Here is a 20,936-nt window from a genome sequence, read left to right as displayed (position 1 = left end):
CCAGGGGTCGGCAACCCAAAATGTCGAAGGAGCCATATTGGACCAAAAATACAAAAACAAATCTGTCTGGAGCCGCAAAAAATTAAAAGCCATATTACATACAGATAGTGTGTCATGAGATATACATTGAATTAAGAGGACTTAAAGGAAACTAAATGACCTCAAATATAGCTACAAATGAGGCATAATGATGCAATATGTAAAGAGATGTGCGATAATATCGGCAGGCCGATAAACGCGTTAAAATGTAATATTGGAAATTATCGGTATCATTCTTTTTTAGTTTGTTTTTTTATTAAATCAACATAAAAAACACAAGATACTTACAATTAGTGCACCAACCCAAAAAAACCTCCCTCCCCCATTTACACTCATTCACACAAAAGGGTTGTTTCTTTCTGTTATTAATATTGTGGTTCCTACATTATATATCAATATATATCAATACAGTCTGCAAGGGATACAGTCCGTAAGCACACATGATTGTGCGTGCTGCTGGTCCACTAATAGTACTAACCTTCAACAGTTAATTTTACTCATTTTCATTAATTACTAGTTTCTATGTACCTTTTTTTATATTGTTTTACTTTCTTTTTTATTCAAGAAAATGTTTTTAATTTATTTATCTTATTTTATTTTATTATTTAAAAAAAAAAAAGACCTTATCTTCACTATACCTGGTTGTCCAAATTAGGCATAATAATGTGTTAATTCCACGACTGTATATATCAGTATCGGTTGATATCGGTATCGGTAATTAAAGAGTTGAACAATATCAGAATATCGGATATCGGCAAAAAGCCATTATCGGACATCCCTAGATATATACATATAGCTAGCCTAAATAGCATGTTAGCATCGATTAGCATGCAGTCACCAAATATGTCTGATTAGCACTCCACACAAGTCAATAACATCAACAAAACTCACCTTTGTGCATTCACGCACAACCTTAAAAGTTTGGTGGACAAAATGAGACAGAAAAAGAAGTGGCATAAAACACGTCCTGGAAAGTCGGAGAAAGTTATGCATGTAAACAAACTACGGTGAGTTCAAGGACTGCCAAAATTAGTAGGACAAAACGGCGCTCGCCAAATACTCGAATCAGTGAAGCATGTTTAATATAAACAGTGTGCTTTATAACAATTAGGGAGGTTTGTGTCATGTTTGTCCTCTTACAGAAACCATATTAAAACAAAAAAAAAATATTTTTCCTTCATCTTTTTCCATTTTTCATACATTTTTGAAAAAGCTCCAGAGAGCCACTAGGGCGGCGCTAAAGAGCCGCGGGTTGCCGACCCCTGATCTAGTCTCTTACGTGAATGAGCTAAATAATATTATTTGATATTTTACACTAATGTGTTAATCATTTCACACATAAGTCGCTCCTGAATATAAGTCGCACCCCTGGCCAAACTATGAAAAAACCCGACTTATAGTCCGAAAAATACGGTAACTAATGCGTCCACTTTGATTAATCAATTACTACCCTAACCTTCACAAACAGAGAGCAAACAACAATGGCTGCTACAGTATTTTATTTCATTCCATTCTACAGAATAATAACGCCAGCATAAAGGAAAGTCAATACAGTTTTGATGCTAATAAGTACCGACAACTACACAGAAAAAAATTGGGGTGAAAAGCCCACTACTGCAGAATGAGTAAAACACACAAATCTTGCCAAAATCATGCAAGTACGCAAGACACTGTGGCACAGTAAATAGGCAGTGTTTGTGTCCATTGAAATACACAACAGTCAAGATTGTTATTATTGGGGATACACTCCTGAACAAAAATCTTAAAATCGCATTTTGAACCGGTGGTTTGTAACCGATTTGTAGCTACGTGGAGAATCACAATGCAAAAAGGAGAAGAGGCAAAATAGAGATTCTGCAATTTATTTAAAACTGCATTTGAAGTCAAACAGGTAGTTAATTGGCTGATCAAAAGCTTTAAAGGTGTCCTATTCTGCAAAACCCACCTTTTTTTTCTCTTTTAGCACCTGTTTTTGTGTATTCTTCAGACTATTTTGTCTTTTAAAAAAAATAGTGTGACCGACGGTTTCCTCCAAACTGCAATCAAGTTGTTGTTTTTTTATACCGCCACCGTCAGTGTGACCTGTGTGGTTTTTGACCAACTATGCCTTGCTGTCACGTACGTGAGCAAGCGGAAGCCCCATATAAAGGGTGGTTGATCAGGCACGCTGGATGTAGTGGGTGCTATATGCTGTACCATCACGGCGCGCATGACGCTGTGCCATTCATTTAAAACTCGCGTGCCGCACCAGCTTTCAAATTCCACATAAAGGCGTGGGCAGCGTGTCTGAGACCCCTGGTTTATACAAAGCAAATAAAAAACAAAAAAATTTTGCGGCTCCCATTGTTATCTATAATTTGTGAAACTGGTCAAAATGGCTCTTTGACTGGTAAAGGTTGCCGACCCCTGGTATAGGTCATATTTATGCTGCTAATGGTTATTTTAGCACTTTATTGCATATTGTGATTCTGACATGTATGTTTATTTATATTGTACAATATTGAGGAAAAAACTAGAACCTGTTCTGAATACTTTATAATGCAATTAGTGTTATTTAAAAGGGGAACATTATCACCAGACCTATGTAAGCGTCAATATATACCTTGATGTTGCAGAAAAAAGACCATATATTTTTTTAACCGATTTTCAAACTCTAAATGGGTGAATTTTGGGGAATTAAACGCCTTTCTATTATTCGTGACGTCACATCGGGAAGCAATCCGCCATTTTCTCAAACACATTACAAACACCGAGTCAAATCAGCTCTGTTATTTTCCGTTTTTTCGACTGCCTCGTCGGTTTGTTGTCGGAGGGTGTAACAACACGAACAGGGACGGATTCAAGTTGCACCAGTGGCCCAAAGATGCGAAAGTGGCAAGAAATTGGACGTTTGTGCCGCACACTTTACCGACGAAAGCTATGCTACGACAGAGATGGCAAGAATGTGTGGATATCCTGCGACACTCAAAGCAGATGCATTTCCAACTGGACTGGACAGATCAGCTTTCAGGAAAAGAGAGCGGATGAGGGTATGTCTACAGAATATATTAATTGATGAAAACTGGACTGTCTGCACTCTCAAAAGTGCGTGTTGTTGCCAAATGTATTTCATATGCTGTAAACCTAGTTCATAGTTGTTAGTTTCCTTTAATGCCAAACAAACACATACCAATCGTTGGTTAGAAGGCGATCGCCGAATTCGTCCTCGCTTTCTCCCGTGTCGCTGGCTGTCGTGTCGTTTTCGTTGGTTTCGCTTGCATACGGTTCAAACCGATATGGCTCAATAGCTTCAGTTTCTTCTTCAATTTGGTTTTCGCTACCTGCCTCCACACTACAACCATCCGTTTCAATACATGCGTAATCTGTTGAATCGCTTAAGCCGCTGAAATCCGAGTCTGAATCCGAGCTAATGTCGCTATAGCTTGCTGTTCTATGCGCCATGTTTGTTTGTATTGGCATCACTGTGTGACGTCACAGGAAAATGTACGGGTGTATATAACGATGGTTAAAATCAGGCACTTTGAAGCTTTTTTTAGGGATATTGCGTGATGGGTAAAATTTTGAAAAAAACTTCGAAAAATAAAATAAGCCACTGGGAACTGATTTTTAATGGTTTTAACCCTTCTGAAATTGTGATAATGTTCCCCTTTTAATGAAGATATTTGATTTGTGTACACATTGATTTATAAGGATGGTCCTGGTTCTTACACAGGCCAGGCTTCTCTTTATGATGGCGAGCTAAGGAAAAAAAAGCATCTAGTCCAAGGATCGTTCTTGGGAGATTCCAGCCAGGAACCCCGCCACCTGTTCTGTCTGGGCTGGTAGGAGGCTCTCGAGCCAACCCTCTACACATTTTCACCCTTAACCGCAGCACATGGACTGTACTGCTCTACTCTCCAAAACCTTTCTCCAAGAACTGTATTATCTGAGCTAGATCCAGAGACACTAAATAATTGAATTGGAACACACACAGAGCTATTTCTATTTTTGGGCAGAATTAAGGCTCTGGATGTTGTGGGGCTGTCTTGGTTGACAAGACTCTGCAACATCGCGTGGACATCGGGGGCGGTACCTCTGGATTGGCAGACCGGGGTGGTGGTTCCTCTCTTTAAGAAGGGGAACCGGAGGGTGTGTTCCAACTATCGTGGGATCACACTCCTCAGCCTTCCCGGTAAGGTCTATTCAGGTGTACTGGAGAGGAGGCTACGCCGGATAGTCGAACCTCGGATTCAGGAGGAACAGTGTGGTTTTCGTCCTGGTCGTGGAACTGTGGACCAGCTCTATACTCTCGGCAGGGTCCTTGAGGGTGCATGGGAGTTTGCCCAACCAGTCTACATGTGTTTTGTGGACTTGGAGAAGGCATTCGACCGTGTCCCTCGGGAAGTCCTGTGGGGAGTGCTCAGAGAGTATGGGGTATCGGACTGTCTTATTGTGGCAGTTCGCTCCCTGTATGATCAGTGTCAGAGCTTGGTCCGCATTGCCGGCAGTAAGTCGGACACGTTTCCAGTGAGGGTTGGACTCCGCCAAGGCTGCCCTTTGTCACCGATTCTGTTCATAACCTTTATGGACAGAATTTCTAGGCGCAGTCAAGGCGTTGAGGGGATCTGGTTTGGTGGCTGCAGGATTATGTCACTGCTATTTGCAGATGAAGTGGTCCTGATGGCTTCCTCCGGCCAAGATCTTCAGCTCTCACTGGATCGGTTCGCAGCCGAGTGTGAAGCGACTGGGATGGGAATCAGCACCTCCAAGTCTGAGTCCATGGTTCTCTCCCGGAAAAGGGTGGAGTGCCATCTCCGGGTTGGGGAGGAGATCTTGCCCCAAGTGGAGGAGTTCAAGTACCTCGGAGTCTTGTTCACGAGTGGGGGAAGAGTGGATCGTGAGATCGACAGGCGGATCGGTGCGGCGTCTTCAGTAATGCGGACGCTGTATCGATCCGTTGTGGTGAAGAAGGAGCTGAGCCGGAAGGCAAAGCTCTCGATTTACCGGTCGATCTACGTTCCCATCCTCACCTATGGTCATGAGCTTTGGGTCATGACCGAAAGGACAAGATCACGGGTACAAGCGGCCGAAATGAGTTTCCTCCGCCGAGTGGCGGGGCTCTCCCTTAGAGATAGGGTGAGAAGCTCTGTCATCCGGGGGGAGCTTAAAGTAAAGCCGCTGCTCCTCCACATCGAGAGGAGCCAGATGAGGTGGTTCGGGCATCTGGTCAGGATGCCACCCGAACGCCTCCCTAGGAAGGTGTTTCGGGCACGTCCAACCGGTAGGAGGCCACGGGGAAGACCCAGGACACGCTGGGAAGACTATCTCTCCCGGCTGGCCTGGGAACGCCTCGGGATCCCCCGGGAGGAGCTGGACGAAGTGGCTGGGGAGAGGGAAGTCTGGGCTTCCCTGCTTAAGCTGCTGCCCCCGCGACCCGACCTCGGATAAGCGGAAGAAGATGGATGGATGGATGGATGGATGGATGGGCAGAATTATTATAGTGTTCCCAACGTTAAAAGGATAAAGCCATTGTTTACAAATTTGGTAAATAAATAACCAGAAAATGTATATTTTGTTGTTTTCTTACTGTACCGAAAATGAACCGAACCGTGACCTCTAAACCGAGGTACGTACCGAACCGAAATTTTTGTGTACCGTTACACCCTTAGCAGTTCCTCTTTAAGCTTTTGATGAGCAGGTGAATGAGTTGAAATGCGGTTTTCATAATATTGCCAACTCCTGTACCGTCTCCTGATTCTTCTTATTTACTATATTATTTACAAGCCTGTTACAGTCCACCAGCCCAAAATGTAATTGTCATTTCCCACTCGGTCTTATGATTTTCTTCAAGAGTGTATTCACAGTAAGATATAGAAATGCTATTTACAGCTATACAAAGTCACCTTACAGCCCAGCGTGGCAACCACAGAGGTCAAATGTTACAGTTGCAGGCCCAACTACACACACATGAAGCAAAAACAACACAAAATGTGCATCATGTGTTTAAAATCACAAAATAACTGAGCGTCCAACACCCTGAGCTTATTTAAAGGAATGTATTGTACACATAATTAGGCTAAGTGGTGCTCACTGGCTGACTTTACTGGACTTTTTAAGGACCAGTGTGGAGTCTCCATCCATTTTGAAGGAACTGCAGGACGTCAGCCTCGCCTGTCTGCAGGCTCTGCTGTAACACCAGCCGGTGATTCTGTCAAGTCTCCTTCAGCTGGCTGGCTGATGGGGCATTATAGGATGTGCTGGGCAGGCAGGCATCCTCCGCTTTATTAAGAGGAGAGTGCGGTTTACACATTTGGGACGGTCGTCTCACGCGCTCTCATTCGGGCTGAGGACTGGCGTTCCATGAGAAGAAGCTGGGAAGTTTGAAAATGGAATCCCGGCGGCCCTGCGGATCCGGCAGGGTCAAGGTCTCTGGGGCGGACTTCTTCCTGGGACGGTCCTTTGGCACCGACAGGAACTCGGGGGCTTCGGTGGAGAGAGGGGTGGACGGGGCGCTGTTTGGGCCACTGCGGGCGCTGGATGACAGTGGGGTGTCTGTAATGGCGATGGCTGGAGGGAAGGTGCCGATCTTGAGGTTTGTGGCTTCTTGGGTGGCACGCTCGTACTCTCGGACCTCCTCCATTGTCATGTCTGGCGGGAAGCGACAATATAGAGATAATGAAGACAGCGCTTGACATTTTCTGTGCAAAATCATACTTGAAGGAGCCATATGTAATAGGGGTGTAACGGTACGTGTATTTGTATTAGGGATGTCCCGATCCAGGTTTTTGCACTTCCGATCCGATACCGATATTGTTTTTGCACTTCCGATCCGATACCGATACTGACCGATACCGATACTGGCCTATCCGAGCATGTATTAAAGTTTAAAGTTATTTAGCCTACTTAGTTGTCAGAATCATGTTGAAAAGGGTTTTAGTACTCTTGATAACAACTAGCCAGCTGAATTAGGGGAGTTTGAATAATACACAATGGTTGGTAACAAGAAACTGACCTGTTTATTCAAGGATAAACACAAAATAGACAAAATTATACATGACAAACAGAAATGGCATCATTGAACTAGGGCTGGGCGATATGGCCTTTTTTTAATATTGCGATATTTTAAGGCCATATTGCGATACACGATATATATCTCGATATTTTGCCTTAGCCTTGAATGAACACTTGATGCATATAATCACAGCAGTATGATGATTCTATGTGTTTTGATTGATTGAGACTTTTATTAGTAGGTTGCACAGTGAAGTACATATTCCGTACAATTGACCACTAAATGGTAACACCCCAATAAGTTTTTCAACTTGTTTAAGTCGGGGTCCACTTAAATTGATTCATGATACAGATATATACTATCAGATATATACTATCATCATAATACAGTCATCACACAAGATAATCACATTGAATTATTTATAATCCGGGATGTGGAGGGGGGCGCCTGATGTAAGTGTCAAAAAGACAGCCAAAAGAGTTTTATATGAGAATAAATCCAAAGTTAAAATATAGGGTAGAAATGCACCCATTTGCAGGAAATGTAGTCTTGATTTTCAAAATGTTCTTTCAAGGCTTGCATGTCTACATTAAAACATTCTTCTTCATACTGCATTAATATATGCTACTTTTAAACTTTCATGCAGAGAAGGAAATCACAACTAAAAAAATCACACATTTTTTCATACGGTGTTGATGTGGAAATTTTTGCCTCTGCATTTTGATGGTGTGGACGTGTGGCACCGAACGGAGATAAGCGTCTCGACAGACGTTACAATATTTGAACAATGATGACGAAAACTGTTTTCTCTGTCGTGTCCGTGTGTCGAAAATTGTTATGCGCTTATTTTTTTATTTGATTTTGTGCGTGGCATAGATTTGCCGTGCGCAGAGGACGTTTGAGCAGGCGCGCACCTTAGCGGCTGCGCTAGCATCACAGCTAACGTTAGCCATGCTGCTACCTCTCTGCTGGGAGAGGACGTATACGTATGTGATGTATGACGTGACAGTATGTGACGTGTGTAAGAAGTTGCGCTTGCTGTCTGTGAGAAGGAGACAGAAGAAGGAGTGGGAAGAGCCTGTCGTGTAATGCCAGCAGCTAAAAGCAACTGCGTGAGAATCCATAGACCTGTGGATGTGTTGAAGGTGTGCTGGAAAATGCGGAACGGAAATAGGGAGCAGCAGAAAAGTGGAATGTATTATTTGAATCTGTGCGTTGGAAAACACGGACCGGAGTTTTTTTTTAAACGGGATCTGGATCGGCATTTTCCCATGCCTTGCCGATACGCATTTTTTGGCAAATATCGGCGGCCAATCCGATCCAAATATCGGATCGGGACATCCCTAATTTGTATTGAACTGTTTCGGTACGGGGGTTCGGTTCGGAGGTGTACCGAACAAGTTTCCACACGGACATATTAAGTAGCGTAACGCACGTTGTGTAAACAATGCACACCGAGGCACAACACATGGCACGCTAGCAGCTAACGGGTTACGATAGACTGACCATACGTCCTCTTTTCACCGGACATATCCTCTTTTGCGGAGCTGTCAGGGTGGAGTTTCTTAATAGCCTCAAATGTCCGGCATTTTGAGTTAGGGTTCCATGTATTTTCAACAGTGACGTGTAGTCACTAGAGGCAGGTGAGGCGGGGCCTCACCTGCCATCATGGAAAGAAAAAAAATGTAAAGAAAAAAAAAAAATTAAATTGTTATATGTATCCAGTGATTATACTATAAAGTTATTTTCCATTTAACTTCACCAGTTTTAGATTATTTTTATTCAAAATCGCTGAATTTTCACATTTGCCGTTCAAATACTGAGAAGAGACGGTGCGGTGAACAGCAGCCAGTTGAGGCACGTCACTCAGTGCCGCAACATGGATTGCGCAATGACTCGGCTAACTGCTGGCCTGCTGTGCAGTGAGACTGTATTGCTATATGAACTATATTATACATTTCCATTAGTAGTTTAGTTAGCTGAGGTATATAATGTACAGTGTATTTTGGCAACAACTGTATGTGTGTAAAGTATTTCTTGTGCTGAGCGATCATAAAACGGCTGCAAAAGACGCACTGGCTGAGGCTCCAGTAGCCCCGCCTCCTGCACCCCCGCCGTAGAATTGTTATATCAACTAAAGCCCACACTTAAACGTGCAAGATTGAATCTATTTAAAAAAATTATTTCATAAGAAGCCAAAAAGTGCAAAAACAATAATGTTGGTGTTGGAGGAGTTGTGAATGACTGCAGGGACACAACATTAGATACACCTGCAGACTGCAAGTGTACCTAATTCACAACTCCTCCAACACGAACATTATTGTTTTTGCACTTTTTGGCTTCTTATTAAATAACTTTTGTAACCTATTTTCATGGGCTTTCCTCTTTGTGATGTTAAGTTCCTGTTATGCGCTGTTATACAGTATATGCCTTGAGCTCTTATTTTGAAGGCGCTAAGAGCGGAAGTGATGTCACGTTGCGGAGGTTTTTGAAAGAAGGTAAATAAAGTGGTCCTCGTGTAAACTGGAGCCTCCGTGTTTGTTATTTTGTAGTTTCATACAGTATAGGCGACATTTATAAACCCTCGGTTACACTTTTTTAAATAGATTCAATCTTGCACGTGGAAAGTTTAAGTGAGGGCTTTAGTTGCGGCGCATGGACTTAATTTGTAAGTAAAGGTAAGACCATAGTAACGTTTTTTTAATTAAATGTGCTTTTTTGTGTGCTACAGTTTGTATGTGTAAAGTTAAAGTTAAGTTAAAGTAGCAATGATTGTCACACACACACTAGGTGTAATGACATTTGTCGTCTGCATTTGACCCATCCCCTTGTTCACCCCCTGGGAGGTGAGGGGAGCAGTGGGGAGCAGTGGGCAGCAGCGGCGCCGCGCCTGGGAATCATTTTTGGTGATTTAACCCCCAATTCCAACCCTTGATGCTGAGTGCCAAGCAGGGAAGAATGCTGGTATGAGCTTTTAAACATAACCCGTTAACTGCTGCCATCAAATGGTGAATAAGATACTCTTTAGGGTTCATATGTTTGTAAATCTGACTGTGATGAAGTCAGTGCCTCACCAGCCATCAACCTCACCGCACGTCACTGATTTTCAATGTACGGTCAGGGTTAAGAAGGGGTTAAAAACAAAACAAATTGTGTGCGCAGCAGCATTGGTGAGGGAGGGGCAGAGACAGAGAGAGAGAGAGAGAGTTATGATAAACGTGCATGTTTCGCCAGGCTCTGCTTTTTATTCATAGATTTATCACATTTAATTTTTTATTATCTATAGCAGGAGTGTCAAAAGTGTGCCCCGGAGGCCATTTGTGGCCCACAGCTAATGTTTTAAAGGCCCACGGCACATTCTAAAAATACTATTAAAATAAACAAAAACATAACAAAAGTGTTAAATGTAGTTTAGAAAAAGTTGCAATGTTGACTAATAAAACAAAGCTGTTTTTTTTTTTTTTTTCAAACTGTCATTGCTCAAAACATAATATTGAATCAAAATCAATGTTGTTATGAATTATTGACCTATCCAAGGTTCTCATTACTTCACATCAAATATCCCACTAAGAAAAATATTTTTGGTGGAAGATTTTGCAAATTTGGTAAATAAATAACCCAAAAATGTATATTTTGTTCTTTTCTTACTGTACCGAAAATTAACCGAACCGTGACCTCTAAACCGAGGTACGTACCGAACCGACATTTTTGTGTACCGTTCCACCCCTAATATGTAATAATGTGGCCAGAAATGGTACTGCGATCACAGTCAAAATTCTGTAGTCCCCTCCCTTTCTCCCTGACTGAGGTTGCCAGATACGCAGCCGAATCCAACTCGATCGACTGGGCTACTCCAAGGAACTTCAAACTTCCACTGCCTCTTACTAGGGGTTGAGGTGCTGGGACCATAATAGCTGAATAGACGAGCGTTTTGTCAATAACAGATCTCTAACCAACACATTTTACACAGAAATTAGGCTATTTTCAGGAAGAAGTACGTCATGTCTGCGTGCAACACACAACAAATGGCAATCATAGGCCTATATGGTTATTGTCAGTACCAGAGGTGGGTAGAGTAGCCAGAAATTGTACTCAAGTAAGAGTACTGTTACTTTAGAGATTTATTACTCAAGTAAAAGTAAGGAGTAGTCACCCAAATATTTACTTGAGTAAAAGTAAAAAGTATGTTGTGAAAAAACTACTCAAGTACTGAGTAACTGATGAGTTAACATACACACTCATATATATATATATATATATATATATTATATATATATATACACATACATATACATTGATATATATACAGTATATCATTTATATGTATTTATTTTGCTGTTTTTGTTTACATGTTAAAGGTGTTTTAATGAATATACATGCATGTTTAACACATATAGATTCCTTTCTTTCATGAAGACTAGAATATAAGTTGGTGTATTACCTGATACTGATGACTTGCGTTGATTGTAATCAGACAGTAGTGATGATAACGTCCACGTTTTCAAATGGAGGAGAAGAAAAGTTCCTCCTTTCTGTCTAATACCACATGAAAGTGGTGGGTTTTTGGCATCTTATTTGTCCAGCTTCCATATTCGTTTTTATACACTTTACAATAAATATATTGGCGTCAAACTCCGTAGCTTGCTAGCTTGTTTGCGCTGGCTTTCGGAGACTCTTATTTTGAAAGCGCAGGCGCGATGGAGCGGCACTTTTATTGTGAAGACAGGAACGTCCTCATGTGCGATCAGTCTTTAGGCTTTTGACGGGATGTACGGTTGAAATAAAAAAGTATATTTTTTCCTTCACACTTTTGATTGATTGATTGGAACTTTTATTATTAGATTGCACAGTACAGTACATATTCCGTACAATTGACCACTAAATGGTAACACCCCAATAAGTTTTTCAACTTGTTTAAGTCAGGTCATGTGACCACCTGGCTCTGTTTGATTGGTCCAACGTCACCAGTGACTGCATCTGATTGGTGGAACGAAGTGAAACGTCACCAGTAAGGCAGGCACTTTGAAGGTCTATCTGACGGACCAAAACAAACAAAGCGTGCATTAACAGATCGATAAAAATGAGTAGCGAGTAGCGAGCTGAATGTAGATAAAAGAAGCGGAGTAAAAGTAGCGTTCCTTCTCTATAAATATACTTAAGTAAAAGTAAAAGTATGTTGCATTAAAACTACTCTTAGAAGTACAATTTATCCCAAAAGTTACTCAAGTAGATGTAACGGAGTAAATGTAGCGCGTTACTACCCACCTCTGGTCAGTACTGTCAGAAAACAAAAACTAAAACCAACTACAACCAACGCTAGCAATGGTTATACTAGTGAAATAAGTAGAGCATGCTTAGCAGCCTAATCAGGGCCGGCCCGTGGCATAGGCCGTATAGGCAAATGCTAAGGGCGCCGTCCATCAGGGGGCGCCATGCCAGTGCCACAAATGTTGGAGAAAAAAAAAAAAAAAAGTTGTTACTATTATTTCTAAATACAAAAAATAATCTCACATTAATTAAAATGCAAAGTAAAGCCTATTTAATATAAATATTATTTGTTACAACATTACGCCCCCCCACCTCCCCCCGCACGGTGCGCCCCCTCCCTTCCCGTATCATGACTCTTTTTGGACGTCACCACATCAAAAAATCAACACAAGATGTCAAAACGGCCAAAACTGTCAGGTGCCCAGGGAAGAAAAAAGAGAAAAGAAGAGGAGAAACGAGAAAAAGACAGAGGTAGCAGGTAGGTAACGTTAGCCTACATGAAATTATTTGTCTGTTACAGAATGTGATAGTAACCTGGCTTTTTAGCATTAAGCTAATGTTACATGATTCGGCAATTGCTAATCAATAAATAGCTAGTTCTGTTTTAACGTCGGGTTAATATTGTGGAGGGGGCTAAATTGTTATGGAAAATAATAATGTAACGTTAGGTAATTACAGTACTCCCACCTTACATTCCTCAGGGACATTTGTATTAGATCTTTTAAGCAGGTGTTTTTTGTTTACATTATTGCCTTCTGGTTAGCTAATGTTTGCCCTGCAGGTAATAGTCACTTTTCCACCCCTTTATATATTAGGTATAGTTGTAAGTAAAAAAAAAAGGTCAAAGACAAAGCTATTCGGGTTCTTGTGAGTATATACACTTCACTGCCGATGTGGGGGGGCGCCACCTAAAATCTTGCCTAGGGCGCCAGATTGATTAGGGCCGGGCCTGAGCCTAATGTACACATTTTAGCAAGGTATGCCTATAGGCTACTGTTTCAAACGTTTCAGATTGCCATATAACTTGGTACATGTAGTCTACAATATGCAAATACGAATGAGGAATTATTTTATAATGTGGTTTGGCTGTCTCCATACGTTTCACATTGCCATGGTGACAGCCGTGCTAATGTTGGAACCCATTTTCTCAGCATATTGGGAACGAAATAGGCACTGACACTACCCATATCCACATAGGGCAAAATATATTTCCTATCAGCTGGATTACACATCGATATACAGGCTAACGGGCATATATTTACCCCGTTAGCCTATATGTCGATGTGTCATTGACCTGGCTAGCATGCTAAGCATTACACTAGGACCTAAGCACCATCACACTAAGCATTCATTGCACGAACATACTAGCTTTATTAGACAAGATTATAGACTGTATTGGACAATGTAGTTTACATACCAAATGTCCATTTCCATTTATTACAAGTAATAAGAAAACGTAAATGCCTGACTTACCTATCAAGGAGGAAATTAGCAAATTTGGCGTCAGATTGAAAAATCTTCTCCGCCTTCAATCGTCTCAATCTTCTAAAGGCATCCCTAAAACAGTTTGTTCCTGGCTTTGTCATGAATAAGTTGAGCATCGTAATGACGCCTTTTAGATGGACTAAGGTCTTGACATGTTTAGTAACTTTACCAGTGGCAGTAGCCAGACAAAGAGGGTGGTGTGTAACTGGCAACCTGGATGTAACACAGTCAGACTTTCTAATTGGTCAAACAGTGGAGGGCGGGACATCGAAATGAAAACAATAACAAGATTTCGGGGCTGTAAATCTAATTTTGGAATGAGCATATCCCAACTGAACTACTGTTTTCAGTTATAGAGGTATTGGAAAATAACATGATTTATTCATGCCTGTTGACATATCAGGGCTATTTAATGATGACTTGACGTGAAAGTCTTACATATGGCTCCTTTTAATATTCATTGACAACAAGCTCGGTCTTTTACTATAATGGTTCAGAGAACTCCGACAAACACTTACCTACCCACTCATCCACCCAGGCAAATGCCTGCTTGTGTCCCAACAGAAGGACATCTCGGATTACCTGAAAAGTAAGGCCAAGAAAACAAGTCAAAAATGCCTTTTAACCGGTTATCCTTATTGTTTCCATTAACTCCAGGGAGAGAAGATTTAAGAAGTATTGTGTGTGTGTGTGTGTGTGTGTGTTCTTGTATTTCTACCCTTCTTGCAACATCAACAAGGAAAAGTAGCTTCAATATGAGGAGGTGTGAACAAGTGATGACATAAATCATGGTCCCAATACAGAAAACCATTGCATCTAATAGAGAATGTCTCATTTCCAATCCTGGTGGTGACATCTATCAAAATGAGGGTGGTCCCAAAAAGGAGGGATTTTTCAAAATTGACTGTGTGTCGCTTTTAAAAGTGCTCCCCCTCTGGTCAACATATGAAATAACAAGTGTGTGTAAAAATTTGAAGTGCGCCACCTCTGGTCAACATATGAAATAACAAGTGTGTGTAAAAATTTTAAGTGCTCCCCCTCTGGCCAACATATGTACTAACAAGTGTGTGTAAGAAATTGAAATGCACCCCCTTTGGCCAAAATGAATAAATATGTATATAGAATCATACTGTAATAACTTGAAGTAAATAATTAAGATTAAGAACCAATTACAAACAAAAATAACTAAAAGCAGTCTTTTTCTTACAATGTGTCAACTTTTTTCTTATAAAATTGGGAACAATTTCTCATATTCTTTCTGTTTCTGTAATAATTGCAATATTTTCTCGCAAAATTATTACTTTTTTATGTAAAATTATTACTTTTTTTTATGCAAAATGGTGACATTTGTCATATAAAATTTTGGCTTTTATCACAATATTGCCAATTTTTTTTCGTTCTTGTAAAATAGTGAAATTTTTTGAGTAAAATTATGACTTTTGTCATAATTTTGCCAAGTAAAATTCCAATTATTATTATATTAATGCCAAAATGTTAGTTTTCTAATAAAATTGTGACTTGTCGAGTAAAATTACGACTCTTTTCAAAAAATTCCAAAAATGTTAAGCTTTTTTTGTAAAATTGCGACTGTTACTGAGTAAAATTCCAACTTTTATCATAATATTGCACAAATGTTCAGTTTTTCTTATAAAATTGGGAACAATTTCTCATATTCTCTGTTTCTGTAATATTGCAGAAATTATTACTTTATGTAAAATGATTACTTTTTAATGCAAAATGGTGACATTTGTCATATAAAATTTTGACTTTTATCACAATATTGCCAATTTTTTTTCGTTCTTGTAAAATAGTGAAACCTTTTGAGTAAAATTATGACTTTTGTCATAATTTTGCCAAGTAAAATTCCGATTATTATAATATTGCCAAAATGTTAAAGTTTTCTTATAAAATTGTGACTTTTGTCGAGTAAAATTACGACTCTTTTTATATCATATGCCAAAATTTTAAGCTTTTCTTGTAAAATTGCGACTGTTGAGTACAATACCAACTTTTATCATAATATTGCACAAATGTTCAGTTTTTCTTATAAAATTGGGAACAATTTCTCATATTCTTTCTGTTTCTGTAATATTGCAATATTTTCTCTTAAATTACTTTATGTAAAATTATTACTTTATGTAAAATTATTACTTTTTAATGCAAAATGGTGACATTTGTCATAAAATTTTGACTTATCACAATATTGCCAATTTCTTTTTCGTTCTTGTAAAATAGTGACATTTTTTGAGTAAAATTAAGACTTTTGTCATAATTTTGCCAAGTATAATTCCCATTATTATTATAATGCCAAAATGTTAAGTTTTCTTATAAAATTGTGACTTTTGTCGAGTAAAATTACGACTCTTTTCAAATAATTACCAACATTTTAAGCTTTTCTTGTAAAATTGCGACAGTTTTTGAGTACAATTCCAACTTTTATCATAATATTGCACAAATGTTCAGTTTTTCTTATAAAATTGGGAACAATTTCTCATATTCTCTGTTTCTGTATTGCAATATTTTCTCGTAAAATTATTACTTTATGTAAAATTATTACTTTTTAATGCAAAATGGTGACATTTGTCATAAAATTTGGACTTTTATCACAATATTGCCAATTTTTATTCGTTCTTGTAAAATAGTGAAATTTTTTTAGTAAAATTAAGACTTTTGTCATAATTTTGCCAAGTAAAATTCCGATTATTATTATAATATTGCCAAAATGTTAAAAGTTTTCTTATAAAATTGTGACTTTTGTCGAGTAAAATTACGACTCTTTTCATATCATTGCCAAAATTTTAAGCTTTTCTTGTAAAATTGCGACTGTTATTGAGTACAATTCCAACTTTTATCATAATATTGCATAAATGTTCAGTTTTTCTTGTAAAATTGGGAACAATTTCTCATATTCTTTCTGTTTGCAATATTTTCTCTTAAATTACTTTATGTAAAATTATTACTTTATGTAAAATTATTACTTTTTAATGCAAAATGGTGACATTTGTCATATACAATTTTGACTTTTATCACAATATTGCCAATTTTTTTTTTCCGTTCTTGTAAAATAGTGAAATCTTTTGAGTAAAATGATGACTTTTGTCATAATTTTGCCAAGTAAAATTCTGATTATTATTATAATAATGCCAAAATGTTAGTTTTCTTATAAAATTGTGACTTTTGTGGAGTAAAATTACGAATCTTTTCAAAAAATTCCAAAAAGTTTAAGCTTTTTTTGTAAAATTGCGACTGTTATTGAGTAAAATTCCAACTTTTATCATAATATTGCACAAATGTTCAGTTTTTCTTATAAAATTGGGAACAATTTCTCATATTCTCTGTTTCTGTAATATTGCAATATTTTCTCGTAAAATTATTACTTTTTAATGCAAAATGGTGACATTTGTCATATACAATTTTGACTTATCACAATATTGCCAATTTTTTTCTCGTTCTTGTAAAATAGTGAAATCTTTTGAGTAAAATGATGACTTTTGTCATAATTTGCCAAGTAAAATTCCGATTATTATTATAATATTGCCAAAATATTAAAGTTTTCTTATAAAATTGTGACTTTTGTTGAGTAAAATTACGACTCTTTTCATATAATTGCCAAAATTTTAAGCTTTTCTTGTAAAATTGCGACTGTTACCGAGTAAAATTCCAACTTTTATCATAATATTGCACAAATGTTCAGTTTTTCTTGTGAAGTTTTGACTTGCGTTCAGTAAAATTACGACTTTTATTATAATGTCAAAATTCTATGTTTTTCTTGTGAAATTGTGACCTTTTTCTTGTGAAATTCCAACTCATTTTTCACAACAAGCTTTTTTCATATTTGCATAGTATGTATATATTATTAATGTTGTAAATACAAATCTTTATATATCTAGAAAGGGTGGTCCTAAAGAGGTAAGCATTTTTTGGAGGTCTCGAGAAGGTATTACATACAAGAATGTGTGCGTGTGTGTGTGTGGGTGTGTGTGCTTGTGTGTGTGCCTGTGTGTGTGCCTTAGGCAAGGAGAGTACAGGGACACATGCTGTTAAAGGAATGCATTTAGGACATATTTTAGCTGTGTAGCAACTCAGAGGGACTGCACAAAGAGATGTGTACCATGTGACCATTTTTTTTGCAGACTGATAATACAACATCTGACTTTGCCATCTGGCCGTTTATCACATGGAAGCGAAGATTAACCGGCCCCTGGAGCGAAATCTGCAAGAGAAAAGTGTTTTATTTTGCCTTTTTTTCATTTTTTAAATGCTGACCTTGTGTACAAACTGTTCCACTCGTGTCTGCAGGCCCCACACTTCAAACTTGACGCTGACCAGCTTGTAGGAGCACATGATGGGGTCTTGGGTGTTGATCCATCCTTCCTCCAGGAGGCCTCGGTTGGTCTTCCTCGACTTAAAGTAGCGCAAGTCCTACATGCCCGTGAGACAACGTATCATCAGGTGAGACCGTCACCGCACGACAGCTGCGTCTGTTTACAAGGCACGTACACATGAGCACCTGCAGTCTGTGCAACAGGAGGGCACTTATTAAGAACGTTAGGCGCATTAATCAGCGTTCCCTGCGGACAAATTATATTGTTGTGCTCATTTGTCTCAGGCACTCATGTTGGGACTGAGGCAGACGCTCCACCACCCTTCGAAAAAGCGATCGTGTGGCGCTTGCTACATCAGCTGTCAACAGGTAAGTTGGACCGGATGACATCGCTTGAAAAAAATGAAACTGTAAAGTTGAATTGAAATAAAATTGATAATGGTAAATTGTAGTGGCGCCAAAATTTGAATCCAGATTATTTATTGCGAATAAAGGGGGCACTTTTAAAAAATAGTGGTCATCTCCGCGCTTACACCTGCGCTATACATTGAGAAGTCATTATAATTCACAGCAGATTATATTTTGCAAAAATCGGTTTGAATCGAGAAACGATTCTGAATGGAATCGTCACTCCAAGAATCGAAATCAAATTGACCTGCGAGTTGTCCTAAGATTTATATCCAAAAAAGGTAGCCCCATGGCCAATATTAGCATGAATGAATGAATTAGTTTATTTCAGTCATATAATCAACCATTGTGTGAATTTAACAGCACAGATTATACATATTTAGCAATAATACACATAAACACACAAAAAGAAAAAGACCGAAGAAGGAATAGGCTGAAGCCAAGGTTTATATTTGCCTATCCTATACATTCACTGAAAATTAGATTGCCTGGAACATTAACGTTCAAAAAAATCAATGGGATAAAAGTAATCATTGCTATATTTGATATTTTTCCATTATTTCTCCTTTCAAGGCTTTCTTAAACCTTAACAAAGAAGTACATGTCTTCAACTCATTACTGAGCTTGTTCCACCATTTAACTCCTAAAACTGAAATACATTTGTATTTTATATTCCTTCTTACTTTACATATTTCAAAATTCAATATCCCCTGTAAATTATAGTTTTCGCCTCTTAATTTGAATAACCTAAGAATACTGCTGACATACTGTACATTACCTTTTGCATTACCGTATATTTCGGACTATAAGTCGCAGTTTTTTTCATAGTTTGCTCGGGGGTGCGACTTATACTCAGAAGCGACTTATCTGTGAAATTATTAACACATTAGCGTAAAATATCAAATATTATTGATCTCATTCACGTAAGAGACTAGACGTATAAGATTTCATGGGATTTAGCGATTAGGAGTGACAGATTGTTTGGTAAACGTATAGCATGTTCTATATGTTATAGTTATTTGAATGACTCTTACCATAATATGTTACGTTAACATACCAGTTGGTTATTTATGCCTCATATAACGTACACTTATTCAGCCTGTTGTTCACTATTCTTTATTTATGTTAAATTGCCTTTCAAATGTCTATTCTTGGTGTTGGCTTTTATCAAATATATTTCCCCAAAAAATGAGACTTATACTCCAGTGCGACTTATATATGTTTTTTTCCTTCTTTATTGTGCATTTTCGGCCGGTGTGACTTATACTCCGGTGTGACATATACTCCGAAAAATACGGTATATTAATTTGTATTAATTTATATTATTACATGTTGTCAACCTTGTACTTTTTTTTATTATGTCATTTCCTGAAATAAATGAATAAATGAAATTTTTTTTTTATAAATAAATAAATTATTACAACTTAGCTGGAAGGCTGTTGTTCTTTACTTGAAACACAATTTCCATTGTTTTTAAAAACACAATATCTGAAAATTTTAACACATTAGAACAGTGGTTCTCAACCTTTTTTCAGTGATGTACCCCCTGTGAATTTTTTTTAAAATTCAAGTACCCCCTAATCAGAGCAAAGCATTTTTGGTTGAAAAAAGAGATAAAGAAGTAAAATACAGCACTATGTCATCAGTTTCTGATTTATTAAATGGTATAACAGTGCAAAATATTGCTCATTTGTAGTGGTCTTTCTTGAACTATTTGGAAAAAAAGATAGGTTTTTATTTATATTTATTAAGGATTTTTGAATTGTTGCTATTTTTAGAATATTTAAAAACAATCTCACGTACCCCTTGGCATACCTTCAAGTACCCCCAGGGGTACGCGTACCCCCATTTGAGAACCACTGCATTAGAAGTTATGAATAATGGATTGGTATGTTCATAGTAGCACACTTTTGTGTATTATTCTAATGACCCTTTTTTGAAGTTTAATTATTGGGTATATGTTTGTTTTATAAACATTTCCCCAAACTTTTTTTTTCATTTTCATTTATTTATTTATTTCAGGGAATGACATGAAAAAAAAAAAGTACAAAAGTTGACAACACATAATAATATAAATTAATATAGTGCAAAAGGTAATGTATAGGTATGTAATGCATGATTATCCAGTTTTGCCTGAAAGGGTGTGGGAAGAAGATAACATATTTAATCCCACCCCCAGTTCTCTATTCAGTGATTATTCCCATGAGTTTCACTGTTACCTTGTTTAAGGATTATAATACAAATGTAACACAATATGTTATATATGGGAAAATAAAGGAATGATATAACAAATGCAGACATTTCTTATTCAGCATGTGTCTTACTTTGTAAAGAATAGCAATGGATTTGGAAATTTTTCTCTTTTATATAATCAATATGCGGTTTCCAACATAATTTATGATCAAATGTTATTTTTCCCAA

The 20,936-nt window shown here is 38.1% G+C and overlaps 1 protein-coding gene across 1 annotated transcript in view; it reads right to left on the bottom strand.

Annotated features, from left to right (window-relative positions):
* Nucleotides 1-5,241: 5,241 nt before the first annotated feature.
* pitpnc1a (phosphatidylinositol transfer protein cytoplasmic 1a) overlaps nt 5,242-20,936 on the bottom strand; it is a 176,252-nt gene continuing 160,557 nt past the window's right edge. Inside the window, exons 7-9 of the mRNA XM_061974311.2 lie at nt 18,050-18,205; nt 14,302-14,365; nt 5,242-6,666 (exon numbers count right to left, since the gene is read on the bottom strand). Of these exons, the coding sequence (XP_061830295.1) occupies nt 6,353-6,666; nt 14,302-14,365; nt 18,050-18,205 (534 nt within the window). The 3' untranslated portion in view covers nt 5,242-6,352. The remainder of the gene's footprint in view (nt 6,667-14,301; nt 14,366-18,049; nt 18,206-20,936) is intronic.

This window comes from Nerophis lumbriciformis, linkage group LG22 (assembly GCF_033978685.3).
Source record: "Nerophis lumbriciformis linkage group LG22, RoL_Nlum_v2.1, whole genome shotgun sequence".
NCBI lineage: Eukaryota > Metazoa > Chordata > Actinopteri > Syngnathiformes > Syngnathidae > Nerophis > Nerophis lumbriciformis.
The sequence above is the reverse complement of the archived record's forward strand: the minus strand, read 5'-3'. Positions and strand labels throughout refer to the sequence as shown.